This window comes from Mchenga conophoros, linkage group LG9 (assembly GCF_057382185.1).
Source record: "Mchenga conophoros isolate Kocher_MC1m ecotype Shallow Benthic linkage group LG9, M_conophoros_male_GT1.1, whole genome shotgun sequence".
Taxonomy (NCBI): domain Eukaryota; kingdom Metazoa; phylum Chordata; class Actinopteri; order Cichliformes; family Cichlidae; genus Mchenga; species Mchenga conophoros.
Genome location: NC_140534.1, coordinates 25688324 through 25715624, shown reverse-complemented (window position 1 = coordinate 25715624; position 27301 = coordinate 25688324). Strand labels below are relative to the sequence as shown.

The 27301-nt window shown below is 42.4% G+C and overlaps 1 protein-coding gene across 5 annotated transcripts; it reads left to right on the top strand.

Moving 5' to 3' along the window:
* Positions 1–5096: 5096 nt before the first annotated feature.
* Positions 5097–26603, top strand: pde7a (phosphodiesterase 7A). Of its 5 annotated transcripts, none has more exons than XM_085287222.1 (13): positions 5097–6255; positions 17167–17227; positions 18691–18723; positions 19905–19991; positions 20560–20723; positions 20837–20900; positions 22994–23190; positions 23521–23652; positions 23763–23854; positions 23994–24138; positions 24218–24314; positions 24419–24499; positions 24602–26603. In XM_085287222.1, exons 1-13 carry the CDS (start codon positions 6118–6120, stop codon positions 24874–24876), a joined length of 1566 nt encoding a protein of 521 aa, XP_085143348.1. In that variant the 5' UTR covers positions 5097–6117; the 3' UTR covers positions 24877–26603. The 5 variants fall into 5 exon arrangements, with proteins under 5 accessions (XP_085143348.1, XP_085143347.1, XP_085143350.1 ...); XM_085287221.1 differs by having other exon boundaries at positions 19902–19991; XM_085287224.1 differs by lacking the exon at positions 18691–18723.
* Positions 26604–27301: the final 698 nt, after the last annotated feature.

Below are 27301 nucleotides of genomic sequence, written 5' to 3'. Positions count from 1 at the left end.
AGTAGTGTGTAAATGAATACAGATCATTTAAGCTATGAAAATGTTTTAATATTTCTCTATATTTTTTGTTTGTTAGAGGGATTAATGGAAAAATTACAGACTGGGATCCATGACAATATAAGTAAAGGTCAGGCTTGACTCAACTTAGACGCGATCTCATTATGTTGAGATCACGTCATTTGTGTCATTTGTGATCAAGACACAAACTCACCGAGTCACTTTCCAGCCATGATAAATTACTTAAAAATACTCAAAACAACCCACAAAACTCAAAGAGTGACTCTGAAAAAAAGGCTCAGTCAGCATTTTTCCAGTAGCCACATTATCATTGGCTTTAGAGTCCGTCCCCTATACAGGCCACTAACATCTGTGTTAAGATCTCATTTAAAATGCACCTTTCATGCTGTTGTATAATATGGCTCAAAATTGCACAACTTGGCTCAGTTGTGTAACAAAACATGTCAACCTACAATGTTTTAGAGCGGAAAAATCCCAATCTTGTCATCCACAAATTGATTGAGCTGGACCGGGTGATCCTGAATCCTTCCTTAGTTATGCTTAGTGTTTGTTCTTCACACTCTTTGTGTCCTCACACACACACACGCACCACTCCTCATTTAACTACTTATTATTACTCCCCTGCTCTCTTCCACAGTGTGTCTTTTGTCCCGTCTTCTTCTGCTCACACCCAACGCGTGGCAGATAGCTGGCCCTCCCTCAGCCTGGTACTGCTGGAGGTTTCTTCCTGTTAAAAGGGAGTTTTTTCTTTCCACTATTGCCAAGTGTTTGCTCTAAAGGAGTGTTTGATTGTTGGGATTTTAACTCTGTTATTCTACATTACAATATAAAGCTTCTTGAAGCGACTGCTGTTGTGATCAGTTCAATAAAACTGAACTGAACTAAATGAAAATGAAAATGGAGTTAGAGTAAAAGTGTGCCACACTCTTTCTGGGAGATGGATAAACAGATGAACGAGATGCGATAACTCTCACTCACATATAAATGTCTAACATCCTATTCGATAAAGCCACTTGATTAGAGGAAAGATGAAATCAATCAGCCTGATTTTCACTCCTAACTTTATGTAACATCCTCTGCCGTGCGGTGACGTAAAAGAGACGTCAGCCTGTTTTAACAAGCACCGCTGCACCGCATGGTCATGGGAAACTGAGATGCACTCAGCATTCAAGTGCTTGTCTCAGCCTGGTTTAAACCTCACAGCCTGTAAACCATGAACAGTGCAGTCCTTTAAAGCTTTGTTTCATAGGATAGTGAAGCAGGGTGATTTTAACAGCTGGTAGCTGATTGTTCAAATATCAGGAGGTATCTGGTTTAGACGAAGGGTAAAGCATGAACACAGTATAGTGGGATTATTGTGAATATTCATTCTGTCATTGAGGTAATTATTCATGCATCGTTACAGGAGCTTGATCAATAAACTGTTTCTTAACTTCTGTGCTGAGATCTTAATGAGGGGGAAACAGAGGTGCAAGGTGCAAAGATCATTTTGTAGTTTTTAATGCAGAGGCAGACACAGTATTAAAGTATTTGAGACTACCCACTCGCCAGTTAACAAATCAAGTTTTTGTTATGCAAAATACCAGCCTTATGGCCAAATAACTTACGAGGTAATTTCTTAGATAGCACAGTTACAGAGGGGAGAAGCAGAGAACCTTGCAGTTGTTGGCTAATATTTTATCTCCACCTGTGCCAGACAATGAATGTCAGTGTTACATCTAATCTGTTAATTGTTGAGTTTTGATCCAATTGCTTAATAACATTTGTATAATAAATCAGTTTTTACACATTTAAATAAATAAACAATTCAACTCTTAATGGTTACCAAAAAAGGATAATACTGTATCGTACTGTACTTGTACTACGGAGCTGTCACTGTAACTTGTGCAGGCCTTCAACACAGTAAAAGGGTGCTATCTAGTGGCAGAAAGAAAACAGGGTATGTCCAGCATGTTTCACAGCTGCATATTGACATCATTGCAGACGTCAGCACAGCACAGACACTGCAGTCACAATTATGCTGTTACACCTTGTGATTCACACTCTTTTTTTTAATTAGATATATTGTGCACAGCGTAGATGGAAACGAGAGATGAGGCGATTGGGAAACATTCGGGCCTCGGTTTAAAACAATTGAAATGATCGTTTTATGTAGTTTGTAGTATTTATCTCGACATATTCTTTTCCACATAAAGCATAAATGTTTAATTAGGTGAGCTATGTTTGTGTGATCTTTGTATTAGCTTGTCATACTGAAAGATTTTGCGGTATTTGTAGAAGATATGCAACATTCAGAAAGCTGGTAGCAGTAACCAGATATTCTATTTTATATTTTTATATTATGTTTGAGATGCTCTTTCGTTTAAATGAACATCATTTTTATTTTTTTGTTTTAAATCTAAAAGCACACTGTCATTGTAATGGCCCTTTTTTACCACAAGATGGCTCCAGATACATACAGCGATACATTTTCAAAAGCATGCTGTTCATTTCTTCAGTTTTAACCTGATCATAAATACAATCCAGAGGATGAGCATTAAAATTACATATGAGCATCATAAGCATCTATCAGAAATCCGCAGTTTCTTTATGTTTTTGTGTTTGTGTGTGCACATAATGAACCTGCTTTTCAAAGAGACCTATAGAGGAAAGAAAAACTGCCAGTAAAGGAAAATAAAATGACTCCAGTGATTCTTGCAGTGTAGTAGAAGATTATTAATTAGGGATACCGTGGTACATTGTCCTCAGGGAGTGGAGTGTTGGGGGTTCTCAGAAGCAGACACTGCACTTGTGGCACCGAAGGGAATTTGCAGGTTTGCACCTTACCTGTTTTATTAAAACTCCTGAGACTGATGCTCAGTGCTAGTATATAACACCATGCATGGTGTGTGGTAGTTTTTGTGTGAGTGTGGCAAAAAAAAAGATGGCTGAGGAGCGAATTAATGAATGAAAAAGCTTTCCAAGATGTATATTTAAAGCAGTAGGGGTAAAGCGTGTGCCGTCGTGTGCTTGCATGTGTGATGTGCCACTGACACCGTCACATGCTAGATTAAGCAGTTTCAGAAACGTGCACTTAAAAACAGTACAGCCTATTTGTGGCTGGCCATCTCTGTAGTGTTTGCAGCGGCGGGTATTTTTTTAAAAAGCAAGGAGTGTTATTTTAGACATTTACACGTGAAACGTCACATTAAAAACTTTTGTGAATGTATTCTCAGCCACGAGGTGTTCCATGAACTCTTCACAATATTACTTTGTTAATCATCTGCCTGGGTTTGCAAAGGCCAAATTTGCTTTGAAAACAAAAGCCCAGAATATTTAAATAGAAATTTCACTTATTTTCTTATTCCTCCAAACAAATCCTCTGAAAACAAGCACATTTGTGTTTCCTACCTTTTTTGTGTTATTTCCCAGAGGTACCTGCACTATCAGATCAGCTCCAGTACCACCATGAATACTAGCGGTATGGGGATACTGCAGTATCCATCCGATACTAAGTAAATATTGTATTGCCAGTATTGCCAATAGCAATACCGATACTGATGCTTTTAACATATAAAGGCAGTGTATGTAGGGGTGAGCAGTGTATCGAGATTTATGGCATGAGTCAGCATAAGTTTGCAAATTCTAAACACATTTTAATGATCCCTGCGATTCTACAATAATCATTTAATAGAATAAAAACACACCTTTCAGCTTTTGATGGGTTTTGAAACTGGGTTTTTGGAGACCCGGAATTTAAATGTGCCTGCCTCTAGAGCACAACTTCTGTTGTTTAAATGAGCTATAAACTATAAATAAATAGGCTCAAGTCCACCCACTGAACTGGATAAGCAGCTAATAAGATGGGTGTCTTTTTCAACTTTTTAAAATCCATTTCCATATTTATATTAAAAAAGATATCCCCTTGCTTTTATCATTTAGCCAACAAGTAGCTACAGATATTTTACCATTTAATTGAATGCTGAATATCTGATACTTTTAGGCCAGCCTTTCACTATAGTGAGTCTTTTCTAATCTTGACATATCCCCTGGAAAACACAAATGTACCCTGGTGTATGATGACTCTTTTAGATGAACATATATAAAATTTAAGAGTAACTCTTATTGTGTATTGCTACTGAGCCCTATAGTTTCCTTTAGTAGTGTTAAACACAAAGGAAATGATCTGAAAATAAAACCCCAACCCTTAGATAATGGGATAGCTGTGCTTGAGTTAGGTATTCTGGTACTCCGTCGTCTCCTGCTACTGTCTATGACACATTTGTTGTTGTGTTTTTGCAGTGTTGCCTTAGTTGCCTGGAAAAGATGGCAGGACCTCTCTTTGTGGGGGGTACGGCTGTGGGGAACTGCATTCAGACCATTCAGGAGCGTGAAAATGGGGGATGGAGGGGATTATACATACACTGGCACTGGGCCTGGCTGTTACCATGGCACACCCATTGTCCCCGAGCACACGGGCATGGCGGAGAAACCTCGAGTGAAAATGTGAATGTAGTAATTTTTCACTTAGGGGTTGATTTGAGTAATTGCAGCTACACTGTATAGTGAAAGATAATGAATTGCCAAGTGTGTTAGAGATATCTGGGGTAGACGGAAGGTCCAAACAATGCACGCGGACAGTAAAACACTCAACTCAAAGTCATCCTTTTGTACTGAATTTCCTTTTGTCTCGCAGTCAACACATGCACTCATATATGGCCACTCTTTAACAAAAGATGAAGGTTTTGCAGCTGTTCTTAGGCTGCATTTTAAACTCCCGGTAAGTCTCAGCTCCAGAGTAGTATGACTCATGAGAGGAAGGTAATCACAGGCAATGATGTCGACCGCTGCAGGGCAAGCCCCGTTGTGGAGGAATACCCTTGAGAAAGTCCACGCCGTCTGCAAACGACTGCTCATATAGGTCTTGGGATTGCCCTGGCCTCACAGCTAATCATAGCTGTCCTTCTATACCGTCTAAGCGTCACTGTCCAATCGACGTGTAGCTTGGAGCAGCTGCTTTCACACCATTGGTCGAGCTAAAACAAGGGCGGTTTTTTTCCCCTCTGCTCGCTCCAACAGCACCATCTCTGGCAGGTGGTGTGCGCTCTTAAAGCGTAAAGTAGGCTAATGTGTAGGACGATAGGTAGGTAGTCGTAGTGAAAAAAAACCGCCGCGTAGGGTATTAATTTTTTTTGTTTTTTATTATTATTATTTTTTGAGAGGGTTGCCAGATTTGCAGTGCGCGTCGCTACGTTTCCTTTACACCCAGCGGAGTCGCAGTGAGTGAAATGAGCATCGGGGTTCCCCTCTCTGAGCCAGACACTTAGTGCTTTACGGTCAGCGGCGAATTTAGACAATTGCTCCTTCATCATGCAGCTCCAGATAAAAAGACGGAGAAGCCCTACGTGTTGATAAAATCTCGCCGGCGGTATAAAGTGTGAATGAGAGAAAGCCTCCCCCCCTTCCTCCTTCTCCTCCTCCTCCTCCGGGCCAACGACCGACGAGCTCTCACATCCTGGAGCTGCCTCACTTCGTCCGCCGGCGTAGCATACAACATGATATGTTGATGACATTTTTTGGAAGTGGTCGTGCCTTTTGTTTACACGCCGGGATACGTGATATGCGGATCTGCGAGCGCCACGAAAGCCGAGCGAGCGGGCGGTTTTTTCTGCTTTGAAAATGAGGAAGCAATTTCATAAAGACCCAGAAAATGGCAAGAAGGTCTCGTCGTCCGTGGGCCCGGATTTGAGTAAAATGAGAAGGAAAGAGGCAAATGCAACAGCAGCATGATTTATTACTGTTATCATTATTTTTTAAATCTGACAGAATGACACCAAAGGGGGTAAAACTGGAGGTAGATGAGACACAGCATCAATGAAGGCGATCTGCACAAGTTTTAAGTCGCTCATGATGAACAGAAATACTTTGCAGCTCGATATCAGATCGTTTCCACAATAGTGAAAGATTTTTTTTTCTTTTTCTTTTATTTCTTGCCCCGGCAGATTTTCTAGTTAATCACTCATCTGCTTTTTTTCCGCATTGCATCTGCTGTCTTTTTTCCCATTAAATATTTCATTTTTTTTCCTATATTTTTGATCCGGATTCAGCCCTGACTATTCAATGGAAGTATGTTATCAGCTGCCGGTTTTGCCTCTAGACAGGCCGGTTCCCAAGCATGTCCTCAGCCGAAGGGGAGCCATTAGTTTCAGCTCCAGCTCTTCTCTCTTCGGGGCTCCTGATCCAAGACAGCTGTCACAGGTAAAACACGTATCATTTCCTATCATCTGATCACAGTGGGCTCGATTATTTTATTTTATTTTTATTAATTTTTTTGGGGAGGGGGGGGCACATGCGTCTTAAAACCCACATCATTTTCAGAAACCATATAAATAATCCACAGGAATCTTGCAGGTGGTTGCTGGATATTTAGGCCCCATTTCTCTCTCTCTCTCTCTCACACACACACACACACACACACACACACACACTGCGAGAGCTCTCCACCAGAGGCATACTGTATATTCTTATCTTCAAGAGCCTAAGACACACACCAAGTCATCACCCAAAGCCAACTTTACATTTGTGTATGTTTCCCCCTGATAAAGGCCTCTTCAGTTTAAACTTTGTAGCCTTCCTCAGAACCATGATGCTGAGGTGTACCAGCTCACTCCTGGGAGTCAGAGGGAACGTGCCACACAGTTATTTATGTTAACATGCTGGGAGGAGAGCTTAAATCATTGAGTCATGCTTGAACTTCCTACTTTCTCAGAGTGTTGAATTCTTGAAAATGTCCCTCTGGTGAGCCTACCTTTGTTTATTCCTCTTGCTTCTCAAAACAGCCTGTGTGTGTGTGTGTGTGTGTGTGTGTGTGTGTGTGTGTGTGTGTGTGTGTGTGTGTGTGTGTGTGTGTGGCAGCAGGGGTCATGTTCTGCTTGACTGCCATGTACACACAGACACTGGCAGGCAGCACAGTGCATTTTGAATACATTAGCCAATCGCTGAACCACATTTGAGCACGTGTCTGAGGTAATGGTACCATCTCTTTGGCCTTTGTCCAGCGCACTAGTTTAATCAAGGCATGTGCCTGCGATGCCAGCTCACAACAAAAAGCTGCACGTCATGTCACCAGTCAATGAAGTCCCTTCTCCACGGTGTCGCTCCTTTTAAAAAGGGAAGCATCGTTACTATTGATTCAGTGTTTCTTGACAAAAGTAGCAGCGGGGTGTATTCTCGTGCCGTTGGGGTCACATCCTGCTAGTTGCTTGTGAACAGAAACTCCCACGGTGTTGCACGGCACCTCTCAGCCCATTAACTGAGCATTAAGCAACTGTCTATGACTACGTGAGCGTCCTCTTCAATGGGCCATCCATTAGTTCTTTGTACAGGACCCTGCTCCACATATCCACCCATGTGTGTCTCTGCTTTGAGCCTACATCCATCCTCACAGGCAGCCCCTTCAAAGACCGATTCATAGGCCTGTTGTCAGCACTCTTTTTCTTTTTTTTTCTCACTGGGTCATTAGTGTTTGTCCTTTGGTGACCAATATCATGCAATCTTGGATAAGTTGGCTGGACCATGTGGTCACTCAATAACACTCTCTGAACACACTGTGCAAACATCTCTCTCTGAGTCAGTCAGGAGGCTTTTCATAAAACCAATTCAACATCCTCAAACTGTCCTTGCACAATGGTGGTTTCTGGACCATAGTCCAAAGGAGGATTCCTTGGGGGAAATCCTAAATCCTTATAAGGAAATCAATATAAGTATAATGCTGCATTGTTCCTTTTATGTACAAACAGAATCCGTGAAGCCGTTCTGTCTCCTGCTCACGTTGATCTCTCAGTTCGGCCGGTCTGCCTTCACAGCCTTTGCTTCTTTGTCATAAAAAGTGCACTGTTTAGTGTTAAAATCATTTCCCATGAAACTGGACTGGAGAAGGCTTACAAACACTGCAGACAACATTGAGACCAGCCTACGTTGTAGTCATTTGTCTTTATCCCTTGTGAACATCGGCAGAATTGGTGAACCTGCTTGCATACGGCAGTGTCACTCAGCCTTTGTCACCAAGCAATTACACTTCTACAAATATTGTTTTTTGGGCCCTATTTATGACCATAAGGGTGCATTTGTCCTTGGTGGCTGCTGTGTTTTTGTGTGTGGTTCCACAGGCCTGTTGTTTGTGGAAGCGGGGCTGGACTACCATTGCAGAAAGAGGCAGTTAGGCATGGGCCTCAGCTCTGTGGGCAGTGGTTTGGCTTGCTGCCAGGCTCACAGATGGTCGAAGTCTCAGTCCCTTTTCTTTTCTCTGGCTATCTTGTTCCGCTCGCTCACAAGCTCCCTCTTTTTCTTTCTCCGATGCACCCCTCCCCTTCCCTCGCCGATGAAGACATTTCCTCTCGTAAACAGTGGACGAAAGAGTAGGGTCGGAGTCTCTGAAGAATATGTCACTCTGTGACTGTGGAATTGTTATGATTGGGTGTAAATATGCCGTTGAAGAGGCGTTGAAAACAGCAACGGCATTAAATAAACGGGGCCCATTTATCCATTACAATGCCTCCATTGTCTTTAGCACAATGGGTGTTGTAAGTTGATCAAATCCCAAAAGTGGGGTGAAAGATGAATTAGAATTTTCCTGGAATATGGCGTCGCATTGGCTTCTCTTGGAAAAAGAGAGAACCAAAGACACGAATAAGTCAGATTAGGTTGATGCAAAATGAAAGGACCAAGAGGAGGACGCTGCAAAGAGTCATGTGGTTCTCATCTAAACTACAAAGCACAAATGCATTTGCACACAGCTTGACAGTATGTTACTTGTGTTATTACATACATCTCATAGTAAGAGATGATGCACAGGGTGGGAACGAGAGTTTCTCATCTTTTTGTTTGGCTGTCGTGAGCTGCTGCCAGTAACGCACGGTCACACGGTTGCGATAAGGCTTTAAACTTTCAGAAAGAAAGATCCTGCAGAGATAAAAGGGGGTCAATAAACAAATACGGAGTATTGATGAAGCCTGAGCAGTGCGATGATTTTTGGTGATAAAGGGAGGAACGCAGCTTTAGACTGGGAGAACTGATCTGCTATCAGTTCGTCATATCACAGTGAGAGATATCATCAGTGCTGTAGTGGCTGCTGACCCGAGATTGGCTCCTCATTTGAGATGTTTACGCACAAGAGGAGATGATGATGATGATGATGATGATGAGAAGCCCGTGCATAAGGGTGGAGGCTGGCACTGCTTGTTTCATTGCTGCTGTGGGTGTTTCTGTGGAGAGGTCGATAAGGGAATACAGTGCCGTGCTTTTTTTTTTTTTTTTTTTTTTTTTTTTTTTGTGGGAGTTACTTTGTTGATTTTAACTGAACCGATAAGGTTTTTTTTGTTTGTTTTTTTTTTTCCTCCTGTGCAGTGCCATCAGATTGACGTCGTTTCAGGATGTGGTAAGAATGCTGAAGGAGCCGTTCAGACTCTGAGCCTGGTGTTTCACAACCTTTCACAAAAACATTTAACCCCTGCGCCGCCAAAACTTTTCACGCTGAATTCACACAGTTGAGCTGGAATGCACTGTGCTGCTTGCCGATAAGAAGGCGGGGGATTGCGGGTGTTTATTAACCCGCTGATTAATAAAGAGGAGCCAAATATTGCACCCTGTCTTCATTCAACCATACATGCTCCTCACCCTTTCTGTTTGCCTCCCTGTCTCTGCAAGGGGCCCCCTCTTATCACGTGACTGATCTGTTTTTGTGCTGCAGCGTCGAGTGCTGTCGGCCACGAGAGTGTGGCTACGCACTTCGACAGCCACAACATCAGCGCTGCTTGATTTTTATTCTTATTTACTGTGGCTTTATTGACGTATGAGCCTATACAGGAAGGGAGTCTATTTCTCAGTGCTACTGGTTTCAAACCTCAGACAGATCGCGCTGGTTGGTGACCCAGGTTTCGTTTGTTTTCCTCAGAAGGCTCTAAGGAGGGACGGGGCATGAAGTTGGCCCCGAGAGGCAATTAGAGCCTGGGGATGATGTTTGAGATGAATGAAATTCCTGTGCAGCGTAGACTTACAGTATGTGTGTATATAAGGCCCTTTTAAGCACTCGGTGTAAAAAAAAAAAAAAAAAAAAAGAATTTATGACACACTTGGAGACTAGTTAAAAGTTAAATAACAATAAAAAATCACTGATTGTGGATATATGACTGCTTGACAGGCAGGCCGCCTTGTAACACTGCTCACTGCTACACTCGTCATCATTTGCTGGCCAAGATATCAGGCCAATTCACCCCAGGCCTCTCCTCCAAAGCAGCGGGCGTCTCGCAAAAACTAACTGCAGCTGCAAAAACTAACAGTGGACACAGTACTCATAAAACACTCTTCCAGCAGGTAGACTCTATCCAGGGTTTTAGTGTATGTAGTGGCTAAAATATATATTATACACACATGCGCACACACACTCCAGATCTGCTTTTGTTTATAGGTTAGCACTCAGTTTCTGGAATTTGGCGTCCCACACAGCAGAGCGCTGCAAGAGGCCATAAGTCAGAAGGAAGCTTTTGGTTTATGAAAAACCCGTCCACCTGCTTTTTATCTCGAGCATTTACATATATGTGTGTGTGTGTGTGTGTAGGGTTTATGTGTGCACTGCTTTGTTTTTTGATATGTCAGTTTATTGGAATACTGCTGGCTTCCTCATTTGCTTGGCCCCAGCTGACTTGCTTACTGGAATAGGCAGGTCCTCAGTTTAAGTCAAATTCTAAGATCTTTATAACCTAGTAAAAGCCAGTTTTAGGCCTGTGTTTCAAATCAGGAAGTGTGAGAATGTTTCATTCGATTGTGCCATTGAAAGGGCATCAGGCATCTGTATCTGCTCTTTCACGGTGCTCTGGTGAAAGTGCTTTTTGAGCAATGATTTTGAATTTCTGAGTGTTTTGAAATGAGTGTTTTTGGGTTAATTCTGCATGCATTAATCATACTGCATGTTTTCTGATATTTGTTTGTGTCTGTTTAACTATACGGGTGAGGAAATGACAAACAACAAAGCCCTGGGGGTCAGCCACATAGTGAGGAGTTTTCACATTAGGTCCTGACCTCAGAAACCTGAGTGTTGTGCCCCAAGGCAGTGGCGCTAAGCCGAGATAAAAAACAGAGCTGTATGTAAACGAGCTTAGATGGAATTGCAGGGAGAACAATGGTTGCGCTGTTAGGCCTAGTGGTTAAAACGCCAAACAGAACTAAAGCTAGCTTGTTCTCAGACTGCTACAATCAAAAACCAACAGACTGCAACTCATTTAAAGGCACTGAAAGCAATAGAAGTTTTGTTAAATTTTTAAAGCTATGTTGAAGTAAATTGAAAAAACCTTCAGAATGAGTCATTGTTACTCATTTAAGTTTTAATAAAGTGTATAATTCAGAAGATTTGGTGCAAATTAAAGGGAAAAACCAACATGCGTGTTAGTAAGATGTTAGGCTCACATGTGCCTCAAGAACGGCTTTGGTGCATCTTTGCTACGATGTCCCAAGTCTCTTTAGTCACTGGAGGGATGACTCTTCCGAAAAATATTCCCTCAGCTAGTGTTTTGATGGAATGGAGTGGAGATACCGATCCCTTTGGTATAAAAATTGATAAATTGACCTAAAAGTTACCGAAAATATTTCTGCAAAAGGCATTGTAGAGTTTGTTTTTCCTTTATTTTCTCTTTTGTTTTGCTTAGTTTTTTAACTGGTAAATATCTCTATATATACTCATCTGACACTTTATTAGTTACATCTTGCTAGTACTGGGCTAGAACCTTTTTGCCTTTAAAGCTGGCTCGACACATTGATACAGCGAGGCGCTCCACCACATGCCAAAGGTGCTCTATCTGATTGAGATCAGGTGACAGTGGAGGCTGTTGTGAACCTGTTGTCATGTTCGAGAACACTACGCTGTGGTCATAACAGGATGGACATGATCAGCAAAAACAATTCTCAGTTGAGGCCCAACATGTGCTAAGAAAATATCCCCACACCGTTATAGAGCATCACCACCAGCTTGGACCATTGACGTCAGCTGGGACGCATCCATGCTTACATGTTGTTTACACCAAATTCCCAGTAATTCAGCAGTTTATGAAAAAATAAAAAAAGCCTAGTTCAAAGTCACTCACATCACCCTTTACCCCATTCTGATTCTCAGTTTGAACTACACCAGGTCATCTTAACCATGTCTGCATTCCTGATTGCACTGTGTAGCTGCCATGTGATTGGCTAAAGAGATACTTATGTTACTGAGTAGTTGAGCAAGTGAACCTAACGAAGTGACCAGTGATCGAAGTGATATGTACTTCTGTAACAACCAGCCACGTTGATACCAAATACTGATACTAGCTGATGAAATCTACCTTTTGACATGCAGACTTGCGTAACTTTCCATGTTCTCATTCCTCAGTGTTTTTGGGCAAGAGTAGCCTGGGGACCTGAGCAACTGTCATTACTTACAGGTTCTTTAACAGCAAGTGGGAACTGGGTAGAAGGGGGTTCATTTTTTGCTGTTAAAATATAATGATTTGTTTTGTTTCATAGGGGCTCTGTGATTGACATGTGCCAGCTAGTCTTTAAACTAGATGTCTATATACCGAAGGTGTGGCCAGCCCTGTTGTTTGTGTGGTGATTTGTTAACGTAAATGTTTGCTCACTCACATGCCATCTGGACTTGTAACTGTCCTCATTTTGCCTCCTTATGCAAAGCTAACAACTTCACACTGTGTTTACTCACTCCATTTGCAGTTATTACAAGTTATTAGAAAATCTAGATGGCAAGATTAGCATATCCTGTACACACGTATCTCTGGTTTTTGGTAGCTATAATGCTCGGGGTGATCAGGAGAGAGTACAAAAGTGTTGTGTAAAACTATCTTGAACACACCAGAAATGGCTGGATGGTGACTTCATGGCTTTCCAGCCCAGTGAGTCACGTTTCACCCATCACACCCCTGTTTTGCTTTAACCTAATGTTTAAAGAAAATGCTAAAGAGGAACAGAAACTTGCAAGAAAGTTTAATCTGGGCTCTGCCTTGTTTCATCCCTGAGGCTGTTGGTCAAATGCAAACTGGCACTGCTCCAGAGTGAAGTCAGAGTTTGTAAAGCTGCAGTTTCTTGGAGGACAGCTCGAAGCAGCTTGGAGTAACTTTAACTGTATTAAAGTCATTGGGAAACAAATCAAGCAAGTTTTGGTCATGACATGAAAAAGGGCATTTACTAGTATCTACCTGCCACTCTAAGGCTTGTATTGTTACGTGCAAGAAAATCAAGACCTCTTGTTTTTCTTGTGTGCACCATATAGTTTGCATAATGTGCACTAATGCTTTTTCAGTCTCTAAAGCCCTAAAAAACCCTCAAACTACCGTAAGAAATAAAACAAAACTTTAATTACCAATTTAAAAAAAAAGAAGCTCAGTGCTGGATGTCTTTTTATATGTTGTAATTTCAATTTTGTAGTTAATTAAAGTGAATAAACACTGTTCTTTAAACTTTAATAAATCTGTGTAGGTTCTCAGTCATCCAGGTCATAGTAATCTAATAGTAGTTTAATAAATTAAGTGTGCATGTGACATTTAGCTCAAGTTCTTCAGTTGATATCTTGCATCTGTCTTCTTATCTCAGTCACAGCTGTGAAGCATAAATGCCAGAAGCGCAAAGCTTAAAAAAGTGACTTAACTTCTTGTTGGACCATGACAGGCCCATGGTTGTCTGGCTTTGTGTGTTGGTGCAGCAAGGCGTGTCAAGGGTATGTGAGGGTGTGTGTGTCTCTGTGTGTGGGTGTGTTGTGGGCTGGCCATTTCAAGGGTAAAATTTGACTTTCCCTTCTGTTCACAGTGAGAATGTGATATACACAAAGTGCAGCTCTTGCCAACTTGTTGTACAAGGGAGGTCATGGCAGTAAGTGCCAACTGGCTGCTGGACGTGTGTGTGTGTGTGTGTGTGTGTGTGTGTGTGTGTGTGTGTGTGTGTGTGTGTGTGTGTGTGTGTGTGGCCAGGCAAAAGGTTTTGTTGGTGCTAGCTGTGTTAGCAGGGCTGGTCACTCTTCATACCCACTCTTAGCCAGCATTATACAGTTCCCACACGTGTTGCAGCCTATTCCAACCCCCATCTTACACACACACACACACACACACACACACACACAAGCTCCGTGGATAACATACCCACAATCTATAATGCTCACACTAAACACTGCACCATGTGTAAACACAGAGGCCTGTTGACACTAAAATACAGCTTTGCACATTACCCACCCTGAGTCAAGCTGTTTGCTAGGCAGTAAAATATTAGCTTTGGATTGGTGGCTGTCATGAGCTTAGAGTACAGACATTGTTAGGTATATATCTGTGTGTGTGAAAGATTCACAGTAATCCTAATTATATGAGGTAATGAGTGTACAAGCCAGAGCATTTGTGTTTTTGCATGCGTTTGTGTTTGGTGTGACCTGCCGGCTGTCGTTAAATGGCCACAGATTAGACATATTTATCAAGCCCATTGCTGTACTCTGTAGTTGTGGACCATAATACAGAGCTTCCTAGTTTTGCCTTTTTAAATCTATTTTTACTATAACTTTCCTTTATATAAAAATATGCTCTCTTTTCATTAGAGTGCTTTGAGTGAAGGGTGCCCTGTGTTAACCTGGAGGGTTAAGGATCCAGTAAGGCCCTTTTGTTCTTTAGAGTTGTATACAGTGAACAGGTTGGTTGTCAGTGGACCAAAACATCTTCCTTTTAAAAACAGTTTGTCCTAGTAGAGAGCTGTAAGTCTGGCACCGAGTCAATCAGTGAGGTAATCTTCCAGTTATGCAGGATCTCTGTGAAAGGGGTAACTCTAGACAAGGGTAGCCCCATTAGGGTGAGTGAAGAGTTGACCTGGAGGGGGGCCAGGATGTGTAAAGTGCACAGAGAGGTGAGCCAGCACCTTACTGTAGCCTTGGGCAGCTGTCTGTCAACAGAGCAAATATGTAGTTACGGCAGTCGTGCCTGCTACAGCTACTGCTGTGCAAGTAACACTATTGTCGCAGCTGCCTTCATGCACTGGAATACTAGTTAGGACTGGATTTTGTTTTTTGTGCAGAGAATAAAAGTAAAAATTTTATCCTCTAATGGATTGTTATCCCAGCCCAGAGTGTACCCTGGGATAGACTGCTGACCTCCTGCAACCCTAAGTTGTATAAGCAATTAAGATGAATGGATGGATGCATGGATAAAGAAGTAAACAGGGTTTGCTGGAACATTTTTCAATGTTTCTTCAACTCATTTGCTTCCTCTCTCGAAACCTGAATAACCTAAATGGTTTATTTCCTGGTTTATTCTTCTTTTCTTTTTTCCCCAATGCATTAAAAATGTATCTGCAGCCCGCGTACCAAAGCCGTTTGCTGCACTGCTGACGAATATTGAGGAAGTATTTACATATTTTAAAACATGATGCGTCAAGTGCATTACTTTACAGGAAATGGTATTGTGATTTGTTTGGATGTGATGCTGAACCCAGTGTTGACTGAGAGAAGTATTTCAGGAAGTTACAGCATTTACGTGGTATTTCATGTTCGTGGGTTACAGTAAGCAGTAAAAGTGATATTCCAGAAGAGTTTTGTGCAGTGAAGTTAATTTTGCTTTTGAAATTGCTACTAAATTGCATTTCAGTAAATTTCATGAAACTCTTTCTCTGTCTCTGTGTGCAAGGAACAATAATATGAATAAAGTTCCCTGATGTGCTTTTTATTTTATGGGGAGGGGTATCTGTGTTTGTGTGGGATCTCCCCCGAGTCCTCCTGCTTCCTCCCACAGTCCTAAGATACTCACGTTTGGTTAACTGGGGATTCTGAACTGGCTGTAGGTGTGAATGTGGGTGCGATTGGTTGTTTGCCTCTTGTGATGGACTGGCAACCTGTTCAGGGTGTATCACAATGCTTGCTCGTTGACAGCTGGGATAGGCTCCATCCTGAACTGAATGACGGTTAAGTAAACGAATGGGCGTCGTTCAATGCACGTTAAAGATTTATTCATCATAGTGCAAGTCTGGTTGTGGCCTGTCTTAGTCCACTGCTTTAAAGTGTGCTTTTTGGATTATGGAAGGCATAGACCGAATCCTTACACAGGGGTACTATTTAGAAAGGACTGAGTGTTGTTTAATGTTATTTACGCATAATGCTCCCTCTGCTTTTGTCTTGCATTGAAAAGGTTTTTCATCATTTTATTTTTCCTTGGCACACTCTGACATGGAATAAAAAGTCTAAATTAAATGTCCAAATCTAGATTTAGCTCAGACTTTATTGAATAAACAGTTAGCAGATGGCCACTAAACACTTCCTGTAACTGCTTTTAAGAAGACAAAGCAAAAAAAGTCTTTTATGAAGCAGCTGCCAGAAGCTCTGAGTTTAGACTCTTAAGCTGATAAGTTGACTTGTTGCAAGCTGGTCCGTCACATCTGTACAAGCTGTCAATTCCACCATAGTCACTTTTACTAAATCAAAGTGCATTCACGTGCTGACATCAGAATAAATAACTTTAGAAAATATATCTATACTTTTAATACTTCTGCATTTTCAAACTATGCTTTGAGGCAAATCTTTAAGTTGCATAAGAACCTCACACATCAAAAAAATACTATTGGTGTCTGTGTGTGTGTTTGTGTGTTTGTGTGCGTGTGTCCCCAAATAGCACATGTGTTTCTCACATGCCTGATAGCAGTGCCGAATCAGGCTGATGACACGGTGCTAGAGCATGTTTATCAGTATAACACCAGAGTATACAGAGTACACACTGGAGATTAGAACCTGCAGCAGAAGCATTACACCACCCTCCTCTTATCAAGTCCTGCATATGCATTAAAATGTAAAAAAAAATAATAATAAGGCACATGTTTCTGTTTCAGAAGAAGTGTTTTGGGGTGCGCCTGTTGTTGCACTGTGATTGTTATAGTAAGAAAACAGCTGCAGGGCTCAGGTTTACAATTATTTATTGAACCAATAAAAAGAAGTGATGTTTCGAGCACCACTGGTCTTTATTGGTGATTAGGGACTGTTATACTTCACACGTGGTTTTGGACAGGCGGGACCTCTTTGTTGTTCGGCAGTATTTGTAATTGCGTTGCACTGTATCGGTTGAACAATAGCTGATGTTTTCTTTTCGTTTCTTCTGTTTTTTTTCTCCCGCTCAGAGACGAGGGGCCATCTCCTACGACAGCTCTGACCAGACAGCGCTGTATATTCGTATGCTAGGTAAGTGTTAACCTGCTCTTTCTACATACACACAGTAGAGACACAGTCACACTACTTCGAGACCTCAGAAGGTTTACCTTCTCTGTGATCGTCTCCATTTCTTATTGTTAAAATAAAAGCACTGAGATGCGCATTTAAGGGCATGTCCAGAATCCTTTCAATCCCTGGCCTTTTTTAATCTTCAAGTCGCGATAGGGTTCAGTGTGTGTGTGTGTGTGTGTGTGTGTGTGTGTGTGTGTGTGTGTGTGTGTGTATCGGTAGTCTTCAGTCTTAAAAGTTCAATCTGATATGTGATGAGCATACGGTTTTTATTTTAACTGTAAATAAACTAAAGCGTCTCTGGCTGAGGTTATTTTTTTTTGTGTACATATGCGTGCATTCGTGCATGTCCATTCGCACTCAGTGACCCTAAAGAGGATATGCAGCTTAGAAAATGGATGTGAGGATGAAGGTTCATAGCTCTGCCAGGCAGATGGAGTCAAATGCATCTAGGAAGCAGCCAGTTCAGCTCCGTAATCAATAAGGTTACTGGGGATAATGGTGCGATTAGAGGCTGGTTATACCCCTGAGGTATGTGTACTAAACAAGGATGCTGTCTTGCATGGAACTTTTGGCACCTCATATCATACTTGTTGGCTGGGAGGTAGCAGCAAAGAAGAAGAGTAGAATTGCTTGAAGTGTTATCCTGTCTGTATTCTTCTTGGATATTTTAGATTGCTGCTATGAAATGTAGTGAGCGGGCAGGGAGCTATCAGTATTAGACGCAGTTCAGCGTGAAAAAAAAATGTGAAAAAAACCAAAAACAACATATTATTGTCATACTTTGTTTCTTTCCAGCACGATCATGAGTCGACTGCTGCCTAGTCTAGTCATAATAACAGCATTTCATTGAGCTGAGTGAAGGAGCTTTAGCTTTTTAATCATTTTACTTAGCTAAGTATGATGGCAGTCTCATATGTCACAGGCATAAAGCATCTGTGTGTGTAGATTTTCAGATTAAATTAAGTGTAAGGAGAGGCACGCTAATGCAGACGGGTGCTGGCCTGGGCCTGGGTTCAGTCTGCCAAGTTAATGCTGATGTGCTTTCAAATAGCAGGACTCAGAGCTTTTGCCTCATCAGTTATAATGACATGACCTACATTCACCCCAGAGCTCCAGCACTAATGCACCATAGGGAGACGTGGACCCTTTGACACTCAAAACGCACTAATCACGCAAACTCGCGCAGACAGACGCGCTCTGGGCCCGAGCACGTGTGTTTGCATCTGCAGATGTGACAGATGTGCATACATATGGGCATATGACGACTGCCTAAAAGTGCATGAATTGTGGTGTTTTTTTGTTTATTTTTGCAGAATTCATATTGTGCAATCGAAACTAAACATTCATGAATAGCTTTTCAAAGTAATGTTTAGCGCCGCTATGCCGTGAATAGTAATTCTTAGTTTTTGGTATTTTGATAGGAACTTGTGTAGTATTCAAACAGCTGTTTGCAAGTAAGTAACAAGGTGGTTGTGGGAACACACTGGTGTGACTGCTTTTTTTTTTTTTTTGTTGTTGTTGTTGATAAACTGATGCACACGTGACACAATTTAAGTGCTATGCTGGAAGCATACCATCTCACCTTTAATCAGTATACTGCAGTATAGAGTCTTGCTGTACATACAGTGTTGCCTGGAACAACACACTAGCATTTGCTGCATCAGTCATAGCACCATCCTGTCACCTCACTGTGCTCTCACTGCTCTCGACTGCAGCCTACAAGCAAGCAAGCAAGCAGGCCGGCCGCCGTCTGTTAGGTCTGAGTTTGGAGCCTGTCTCTGTTTCTCTGCCTGACTACTAAAACCAGTCACAGATCGGCTATAGATCCTTCTCAGTGGCTCGGAGTACTAATAGTAGAGCAGACATGGCATTGCATGCTCAGCTGTTTGACTTGTCTGTCCGTTGAGTTTCCTCTTCTGGAACATGGGAGTGTGTGCTTGTGTGTGACTGTGCCCGCACATGGATAGTCCACACTGGGTCTTGGTCAAATAGTATTTTCCACAATCTCTTGCTTGTTTTAGCTTGCTGGGGAGTACAGAGATGATGGGTTTTACCACAGCGTCCTGTCACACGTCATGATTTAGTTCCAAAGCTTCACATAAGAAGGATTATTTCCTTGTTTAGAAAAGCTGAGACATGATTGGGGAGGGGGTGGGGTAGGTTTTCTGTCAACACTCTGAGGTATAATAAATGGTTTTCTGTAGGTTTTCTAGAAAAAAGCAAATTTGAAAGATTTTGTTGATTATTTTGTTAGGATTCAGTGTTATGAGGCTATGACAGTGAAGTAAAAGTGTTTGACATTAAAGCAATTTAAGCACAAGCTACTAAAAAGGGCAGGTAGCAAGAAACACGGGGAGAAATAACAGTTTATAATAACAGAAATCGCAAAAATAGCAACTAGTAAGATATAAATATTTGCTCTGTCTTTGGATGTTGCCAGAAAACCAGAGTAAGTTTCAGCTTCTTAAAAATCCAAATGAAAGAAGATTGTCATGTGGTAAAGCCCATCTTTGTGTCACTAAAGCAAGATAAACTCCAGGATATAGCGCCAAAAGATTACTAATTGGATGCACTTCTGGACTTCTTTTCACGCTGTATGAATCTTGAGGAAATAAGTGTTGATTTCTTCTAGGAGATGTGAGAGTGAGAAGTCAGGTTGGATTTGAACCGGAACGTAGAAGCTCCCACCCGTACCTGTGCATCGACTTCCGAACGCTTCACAGTGAGTACAGCCCGAGCATCTTGACTAAAAAAACCAGCCTCCCCGGTAGGAGTCACAGACTAGTCCTGTCCTGCGTGACTGAAAGACGCCTGTGTTCTTGTCTCTGAGGTGTGCCTTACTATAAACCTTGTTTGAGGCTTACAGGTGCACGATAAAGCACCACTTTCATTTTTCAATGAAAACGTTTGAGTGTACTTGTTGACATTTTTGACCCAAGATTAATCCTACCTCACGCTGACGTGTTTCTGGATTGCAGCGACAGTTTACTCAGACACAGTGCCTTTTGTGGGGTGTGTGCGTGTGTGAGAGAGAGGGAGGGAGAGAGACCACTGACAAAGCATGTCTGCTGTGTGATCCCAGACGAAAGGCTTATGAGTGGGCGGCTGTGTCAGCAGCAACTGTTTGTGTATTGCTGTGTTGGTGTCAGATCCCCACCAAGCTTGTCCGAGCCAAGTAATTCTCCGGGCCTAACGAGGTTTAGAAATGAACATGCCCCAACGTTGTCGTCTGTTTTAGATGTTGTATCCTTTGTAAAATATCGTGTGCGTCTGTGTGTTTGTGTGCGCAGCACGGCTGGGCTGCGGCTCCACGTCGGCCAGCTATGATCCTGAAAGGCGGGTCCACAGGCTGCTCAGCTTCCAGAGATACCTGCATTCGTCCCGTCTGCTGCGAGGAGTCCCCCAGCAGATACCCCTCCACATCCTCGATGAAGATTACACTGGACAGGCTAGAGTATGGGACTATTTGTAATATTTGGCACCACAATAAAACAGAAGTGCACATTTTCTTTTTATAATTTATTTTTTCCAAACCTCACGTAAAACTCTCTCTTTTCTCTATCGTAGTGCATGCTGGAAAAAGTCGGGAATTGGAATTTTGACATTTTCCTCTTCGATAGGTTGACAAATGGTAGGTAAAATATAATCTGTAGGACTTCTGAGACGTTGTTCTAAATGCCATGATGCCTTAACTGACATCAATCAGCCACAACGTTAAAACCACAGTTCCTACCTTGTGACCCAAAAACAGCCATCAGGGAACGGACACAAGACGTGCAAAGTGAAGATTTTACTCTGTTGTGGACACAGACGGCACAATGTCGCACGTGCGCTGTTGTTGCAATGTAATGGCCACTCTACATCCACATGGAGCCTCACGCTTGCAGTCTGATTACAAAATTTGCGTGACTTTAGAGGCCAAGAACTAGAGTGAAGGTGGATGACAAAAAGACAGGAGACCGAGCAGGAGGTGGCAGAGCTGAAAATGCTTCTGTTGGGAATGAGGCAGATTTCAGATCAGATTGAGCAGTTTGGATACAAAGTTAGAGAGGGAAGTCTGAGATTGTTTGGACATGCAAATAGAAGGGATGATGGATATACTGAAAAAGGATTTTGTGACAGTCGGACGAAAAAGAAGCAACCTGGCAGGAGGAAAAGACTGAGACCACAGATGCAGTGAAGGAGGACCTGCAGAGGTTTGGTGTGACACATGAGGATAGATATGGATAGAGTAAGATGGAGGCAGATGATCCTCAGTGGCTATCCTTAAAGGGACCAAGTAAAAAGAAGAAAAGGTGTGCGTGTTCTGACTCTGAAACAATGTTTCACGAGTGGCATTTATCAAAGTAACACCCGCATGAATGAGAGCACTAAAGGTGTTGTAACAAAATGATCAATATTCACTCCACCTGTCGGCGGTTTTAATGTTGTGGCTGATTGTCGTGCACACTGACTGGTGAATCCTGACCTCTGGTTGAGATTTAAAGTGTTGGCGCTGGTGCCATCTATCTGATACCTGGCACAGTTTTAGGATTAGCTCTGCAGCTATGTCACTGTTTTACTTTAAATATACATCAGCTGTTTTATGTCTAAGCAAAGCCCAGGCTTGACAGAAAATGAATATACAGTGCTGTATTATTTAGATTTGTATTAAACTAAACTCAAATTATTTTAAGTGTATTGGTGTGGAGGCCCTATATTTATTTATCTGTGTAATAGGATAGAAGTGCATACTCTTCTGAATTAGCCCCTCCTCCTTTCTGTGTGTACTCCTGTAACCTCTAAAATCCTCAAGAATATTTTTCCATAAGCTGTTTTCACACATGCACTGTAGCCCTAAATTTCTCTAAACCTCACAGACTGGTGCGCTGTCCATACTCCAGCACTCGGCAGTGGTGCGTGGGAGAAATGTCAGTCATTTCTCCATTAGCAGGTCTTTTCATCTGCGTGCTGCATAGTACAGTGTCCATGTGATGTCTGATTGCACCAGTGTGCAAATAGCGCAGCTAATACTCTGGCGTATTGTGCGCTGCCTCCTCCCCTCTGCGTCCAGTAAGATCCCTCGCTCAAACCACCAGGAGTACTTCCTGTAGTGAGAGCATGTCTGAAGCAGACAATTTCCTGCTGTGTACGACATGCGAGAAAGGATAACGGGGGAAAATATTCCAACTCTCTTAAGCTGACGTGTGAAAGGAGCCTCAGAGATTGTGCTTTGTATTTTCATCATACTCCTTTTTTGGGGGGGCAGCTGGTCTGTGTGAAAGCCAGACTGCAGCAGTGGAGTTCAGGAAGTCAGTGGTAAACAAAAGTAATTCGTTTTTTCTACATTCTCTTATTTTTGAACCACTAAGTGCGACTCTCGTAATGAGGATGAAAAGGAATCTTATCATGTATATAATTGCACATCCTGCACTGTATAATTGAGGTAACCTCAATCCAATCATCAAAACAGCTTTAAGACATGTTCTTGACCCGTCTCTGACTTGACCCGAGTTAAACTTCAAAAGCAGGAGTTAAGGATTGCAGTGGTGAGAATCACAACTATTAAAAATTAGACCGAGAAGGAGGAGGTGGTGTAGTGGAGGCAGAATTAGGAAAGATGGATGCATCCATAAAAAAAGACTGGCAATAGAAGTGATTATTGTTGAGTTCAGCAGCGTTCAGTTGCAGCTTTTATAGGTGAACTTAAGGGATGTGATCATTCTGATTTGATTTCTTGCTCAGGAAACAGCCTGATCACCCTGACTTTCCACCTGCTGAACCAGTATGGGCTGGTGGAGCTCTTCCAGCTGGACATGGTCAAACTCTGGAGGTTTTTGGTCATGGTTCAGGAGGACTACCACAGTGACAACCCGTACCACAACGCTGTCCATGCTGCAGATGTCACACAGGCCATGTACTGCTACCTGCGAGAGCCCATGGTGAGACAAAACACTTGAGCTCTTTTGGGTTTAAGTAGCTAACTCTCACCCAGTCCTTTGCTAGCCACAACAAGGTCTTCTTAAAAAAAAATCTTGCATAGCCAAGGTTTCTTGCTTCAACAGTATTCAACTCACAGTACAGGCTTTCCTCATCAGCTTCTTTCAGTCTAACCAGTGAATGCTACCATTAAGATGTGCGTTTGATAATGCATCCAAATAAGTGCTCTTACAGACAGATTTTGAATAAAAGTATGCTATTTGCAGAGCTGAGAGTTCTTCGGAGAAGGCATTCTTGTATTTTAAACCCTTCTTGCATTATTTTTTGTGCAGCTTGCCAAGTCTCTGACCTCCAAAGACATCTTACTGGGACTCTTAGCAGCTGCCACCCATGACCTGGACCATCCTGGGGTCAACCAGCCTTTCCTCATCAAGACTGACCACTATCTTGCCACACTCTATAGAGTAAGGCAACAAAGCAGTCACTCTTTAGCCTGCCTAACTTATTAGAAGACTTCAGTGAAGGATGTTGTACGATGTATTAAATTAACGTGCACACACAATTTCTCACCTAGAATACCTCAGTTCTGGAAAACCACCACTGGAAGTCAGCAGTGGGTCTGCTCAGAGAGACTGGGCTGTTCTCCCATTTGCCTGCTGAGGACAGGTCAGTCTGACACTGAGAAACACAAAGAGAACTCAAACTGTGCCACTTACAAGGCTGTGCAGAAACGGAGTTCTTTCATAAGACTGCTCTTTGCTTTAAAATGTGTTTTCTTAAACAAACATGCTTTGTAATACCTCAGGCTGAACATGGAGAGGGATTTGGGTTCCTTAATCTTGGCCACGGACATCAGCAGGCAGAATGACTACCTGTCCAGGTTTCGCTTGCACCTGGACCAGGAGAACCTGTGCATGAGCACCGCCAGCCATCGTCATTTCGTCCTGCAGGTCAGTGTTGGTTTAAAAAAAAAGCTCCTGCATCTCAGCAAACAGCAGGTTCATATTTATCTTTGCTTTTCCAATGCAGATGGCCCTGAAGTGTGCAGATATCTGTAACCCCTGCAGACCATGGGAGCTGAGCAAACAGTGGAGTGAGAAAGTGACAGAGGAGTTCTTCCAACAAGGTTATCTGTCCATATTTTTCCCTTATTTGTTTTGCTCTTTCTTCTCCAGATTGGAGGTCCTTTCTTTCTTCTTGTTTATTAAAGTCTTTGTTACACTCTTGCAGGAGACATTGAGAAGAAGCACAAACTTGAAGTCAGCCCACTTTGCGACAGAGAGATGAACACAGTCGGCAACATTCAAATAGGCAAGGATTTTGGCTCTTTTTTTATTCCCCCGTTATCAATGGCTTGCGTGTAATGCAAATACTCGTCCTAATCAGCACCTGCCGCCCTTTCTCCTCCCTCAGGCTTTATGACATATGTGGCTGAGCCGCTGTTTGCAGAGTGGGCCCGTTTCTGTGACACACGTCTGTCCCAGACCATGCTGGGTCACATGGGGCTAAACAAAGCCAGCTGGGGAGGCTTACAGCAGGAGCCGGCTCCGGTCTCCGAGGAGGCAGAGCCCAGCACGGCCTGCGCAGACACAGGAGACGCTGCCACCGCGCCGAGTGACGGCAGCACAGCTACGACTGCAGGAGGAACCAGCTCCAAAGAAATACCTCAGGGAAGCAGAGAATCCTGACACACTCCTTCTGTGCCATTTCACCTCAACCTCGTGACCCCTGGGGGCCTCAGGGCCTCACAATACACTGAGGGGGTCGGGTGGGGCACCCAGCGGTTTGCGGCCACGCCGCTGCCCCACCCGTTCCGAACACCTAGTTTATGTTTTGTTGCTTTGGCCTCCCATCTTGATAAACCACTGATTTTACTTAATTTATTTAATTTTAATTCCTCTTTTTTTTGGCATAGAGCAATACATAGATACCTCATTTGGCTACTGCTGTATTTTTTCTTTTTATTTGCTTTATTTATTTGTCCTCTGTAGTTTTGGCATTACTGACTGAACGCACCACCTTTTTTTTTTTTTTTTTTTTTTTTGAAGTTTGTGAACTTTAAGGGGAAAGCAGTATAAGAACTGAAGAAGACCTTTTTTCTGGTATTTTTTTAAGTGCCATTTGAAAACAAAGATTTGAAGAATGATCTGAACTGTATTGACTGAGACAACTGGAGTGTTCAGACCTTTCTAAGACTTTGGAGTAATGCCGTTGTTGCATTGGTATTGAAGATTCTTCCTCATGTAAAAAAAAAAACAACAGAAAAAAAAAATGTGACAAGCCCAGTCCTTTTGCTGCCTCTACGAAGACTGTTTACGCGTCTTGTTTGTTTTGTATCTTTCCGTCGAACTGAAACGAATCACGTCGGCCCCGCATTTGCCTTCGAAGCACAGATGTGAAGAAACCACTCATTTTGAACTGTTACCCCCACCCCCTGTCAAAGCCATGAGCAGAACCTTATTCAGACACACCAGATGCCATAAATGACTCCACCTGTTCTACCATGTGTTCCTGCACTCCCGAATAACAGCGGCGTTCGATGAGCAGCTTTGTTTCCAAGACATCCTGTGAAGGTATTATAGGAAATAGTCTCTTTCTGATGTTTCCACATCATCCAGTCCTGGTTAAACTTGGGGCAGTGGGGTGAGGGTGCGTGGGAACCTTCCCTGCCAGACTGGAGGGTGGTTAGTCACCGCACATGCATCTCACCTGGAAGTCAACTCCACGCAACTCGACTTGCTCAGGGTTTGCAGACGTTTTTTTGGTTTTTTTTGTTTTAAAAATTTATTTCTTTTTTGTAAAAGGGGAGGAGGATAATGCAAGTTTTTATTATTATTATTATTATTGGGTGGTTAGGATCTAACTAAGGAGTCTCCCTCTCCTCAGAATGTCTCACAGCCACATGAAACCTAAAGGACTGCTCGACTGATGCCTTACAACTATGCACAAACTATGCTAAGTGACCAAACCAACTCCTGTTCCCATCAACTGCATGGCGTGCTTGTCTTTTGATGCACTGTCCGATCCCTTTGCCTTTTTGTTGCGAGGAACAACTCCAGCTATCTTTTCTTTTCTTCTTCTTTTGTGCGGAAACAAAATTGTCGAGTGAATTTGAACATTCCATTTCTTCGTGTTTGGTTTGTCTACTTTGATTCTGTATAGTGCCACAAGTTGTGTTTGTGTTTATACATTTTGAAAGATAACAGGTGCTTTTTTTCTTACTTTAGCTGATTTGTATTTTGCTGTTAAGTGCTGTAAGACTGTTGACAAAAACTGTTTACAATTTGTTGCGACAGCCATTTTTTGGGAAGACTTCAGTGTCAAGCCAGATTTTGTAAAGGCTTTGCTGTATTGACCTTTTTGATACATGCCTGTTGCAGTTACAATTTGAATAATAAAACCCGTTGTTGACAAATGCTTGAGTTTTACACCAGTTAATAATCACGTCGATACTGGCAAACTGTGAAACCAGTAGGCCCACTCGAGCTCTTTTTAGAGGTACAACTTGCTGCTACTGGGTTACGACCCCTTTTTGCCTTCATATTCTTCATAGCATATATTCAACAAGGTACTGGAAAGATTCCTCAGACATTTTGGTCCACGTTGACCTCATGTCGTCACACTGTAGCTGTGAATCTGCTGCTTCACTATCCCAAAGCTGCTCTGTTGCATTGAGATCTAGTGACTATGGGAGCGATTCGAGGACAGTAAACTCATTGTCATGTTCAAGAAGGCAGTTTATGATATGAGCTTTGTACATGGTGTGTTATCCTGCTGGAAGCCAACACAAGACGATGGGTACACTGTGGTCGTAGAGGGACGTGGTCAGCAATGATACTTGGGTAGGATGTGCTGTTTAAACAATGCTCAGAAAGTGTACCAAGAAATTATCCCCCACATCATTACACCACTAGCAGCAGCCTGGACCTTTGATACAAGGCATGGTGGATCCACGCTTTCATGTTGTTTAAACCCAGTTCTGACCCCTGAATGCATCACAAAGACCAGGCAACATTTTCCCAATCTTCTACTGACCAATTTTTTTTTTACACAAATTTATCCTTAGTTTCCTGTTCCGACAGGAGTGAAACCCGGTGTGGTCTTCTGCCGCTG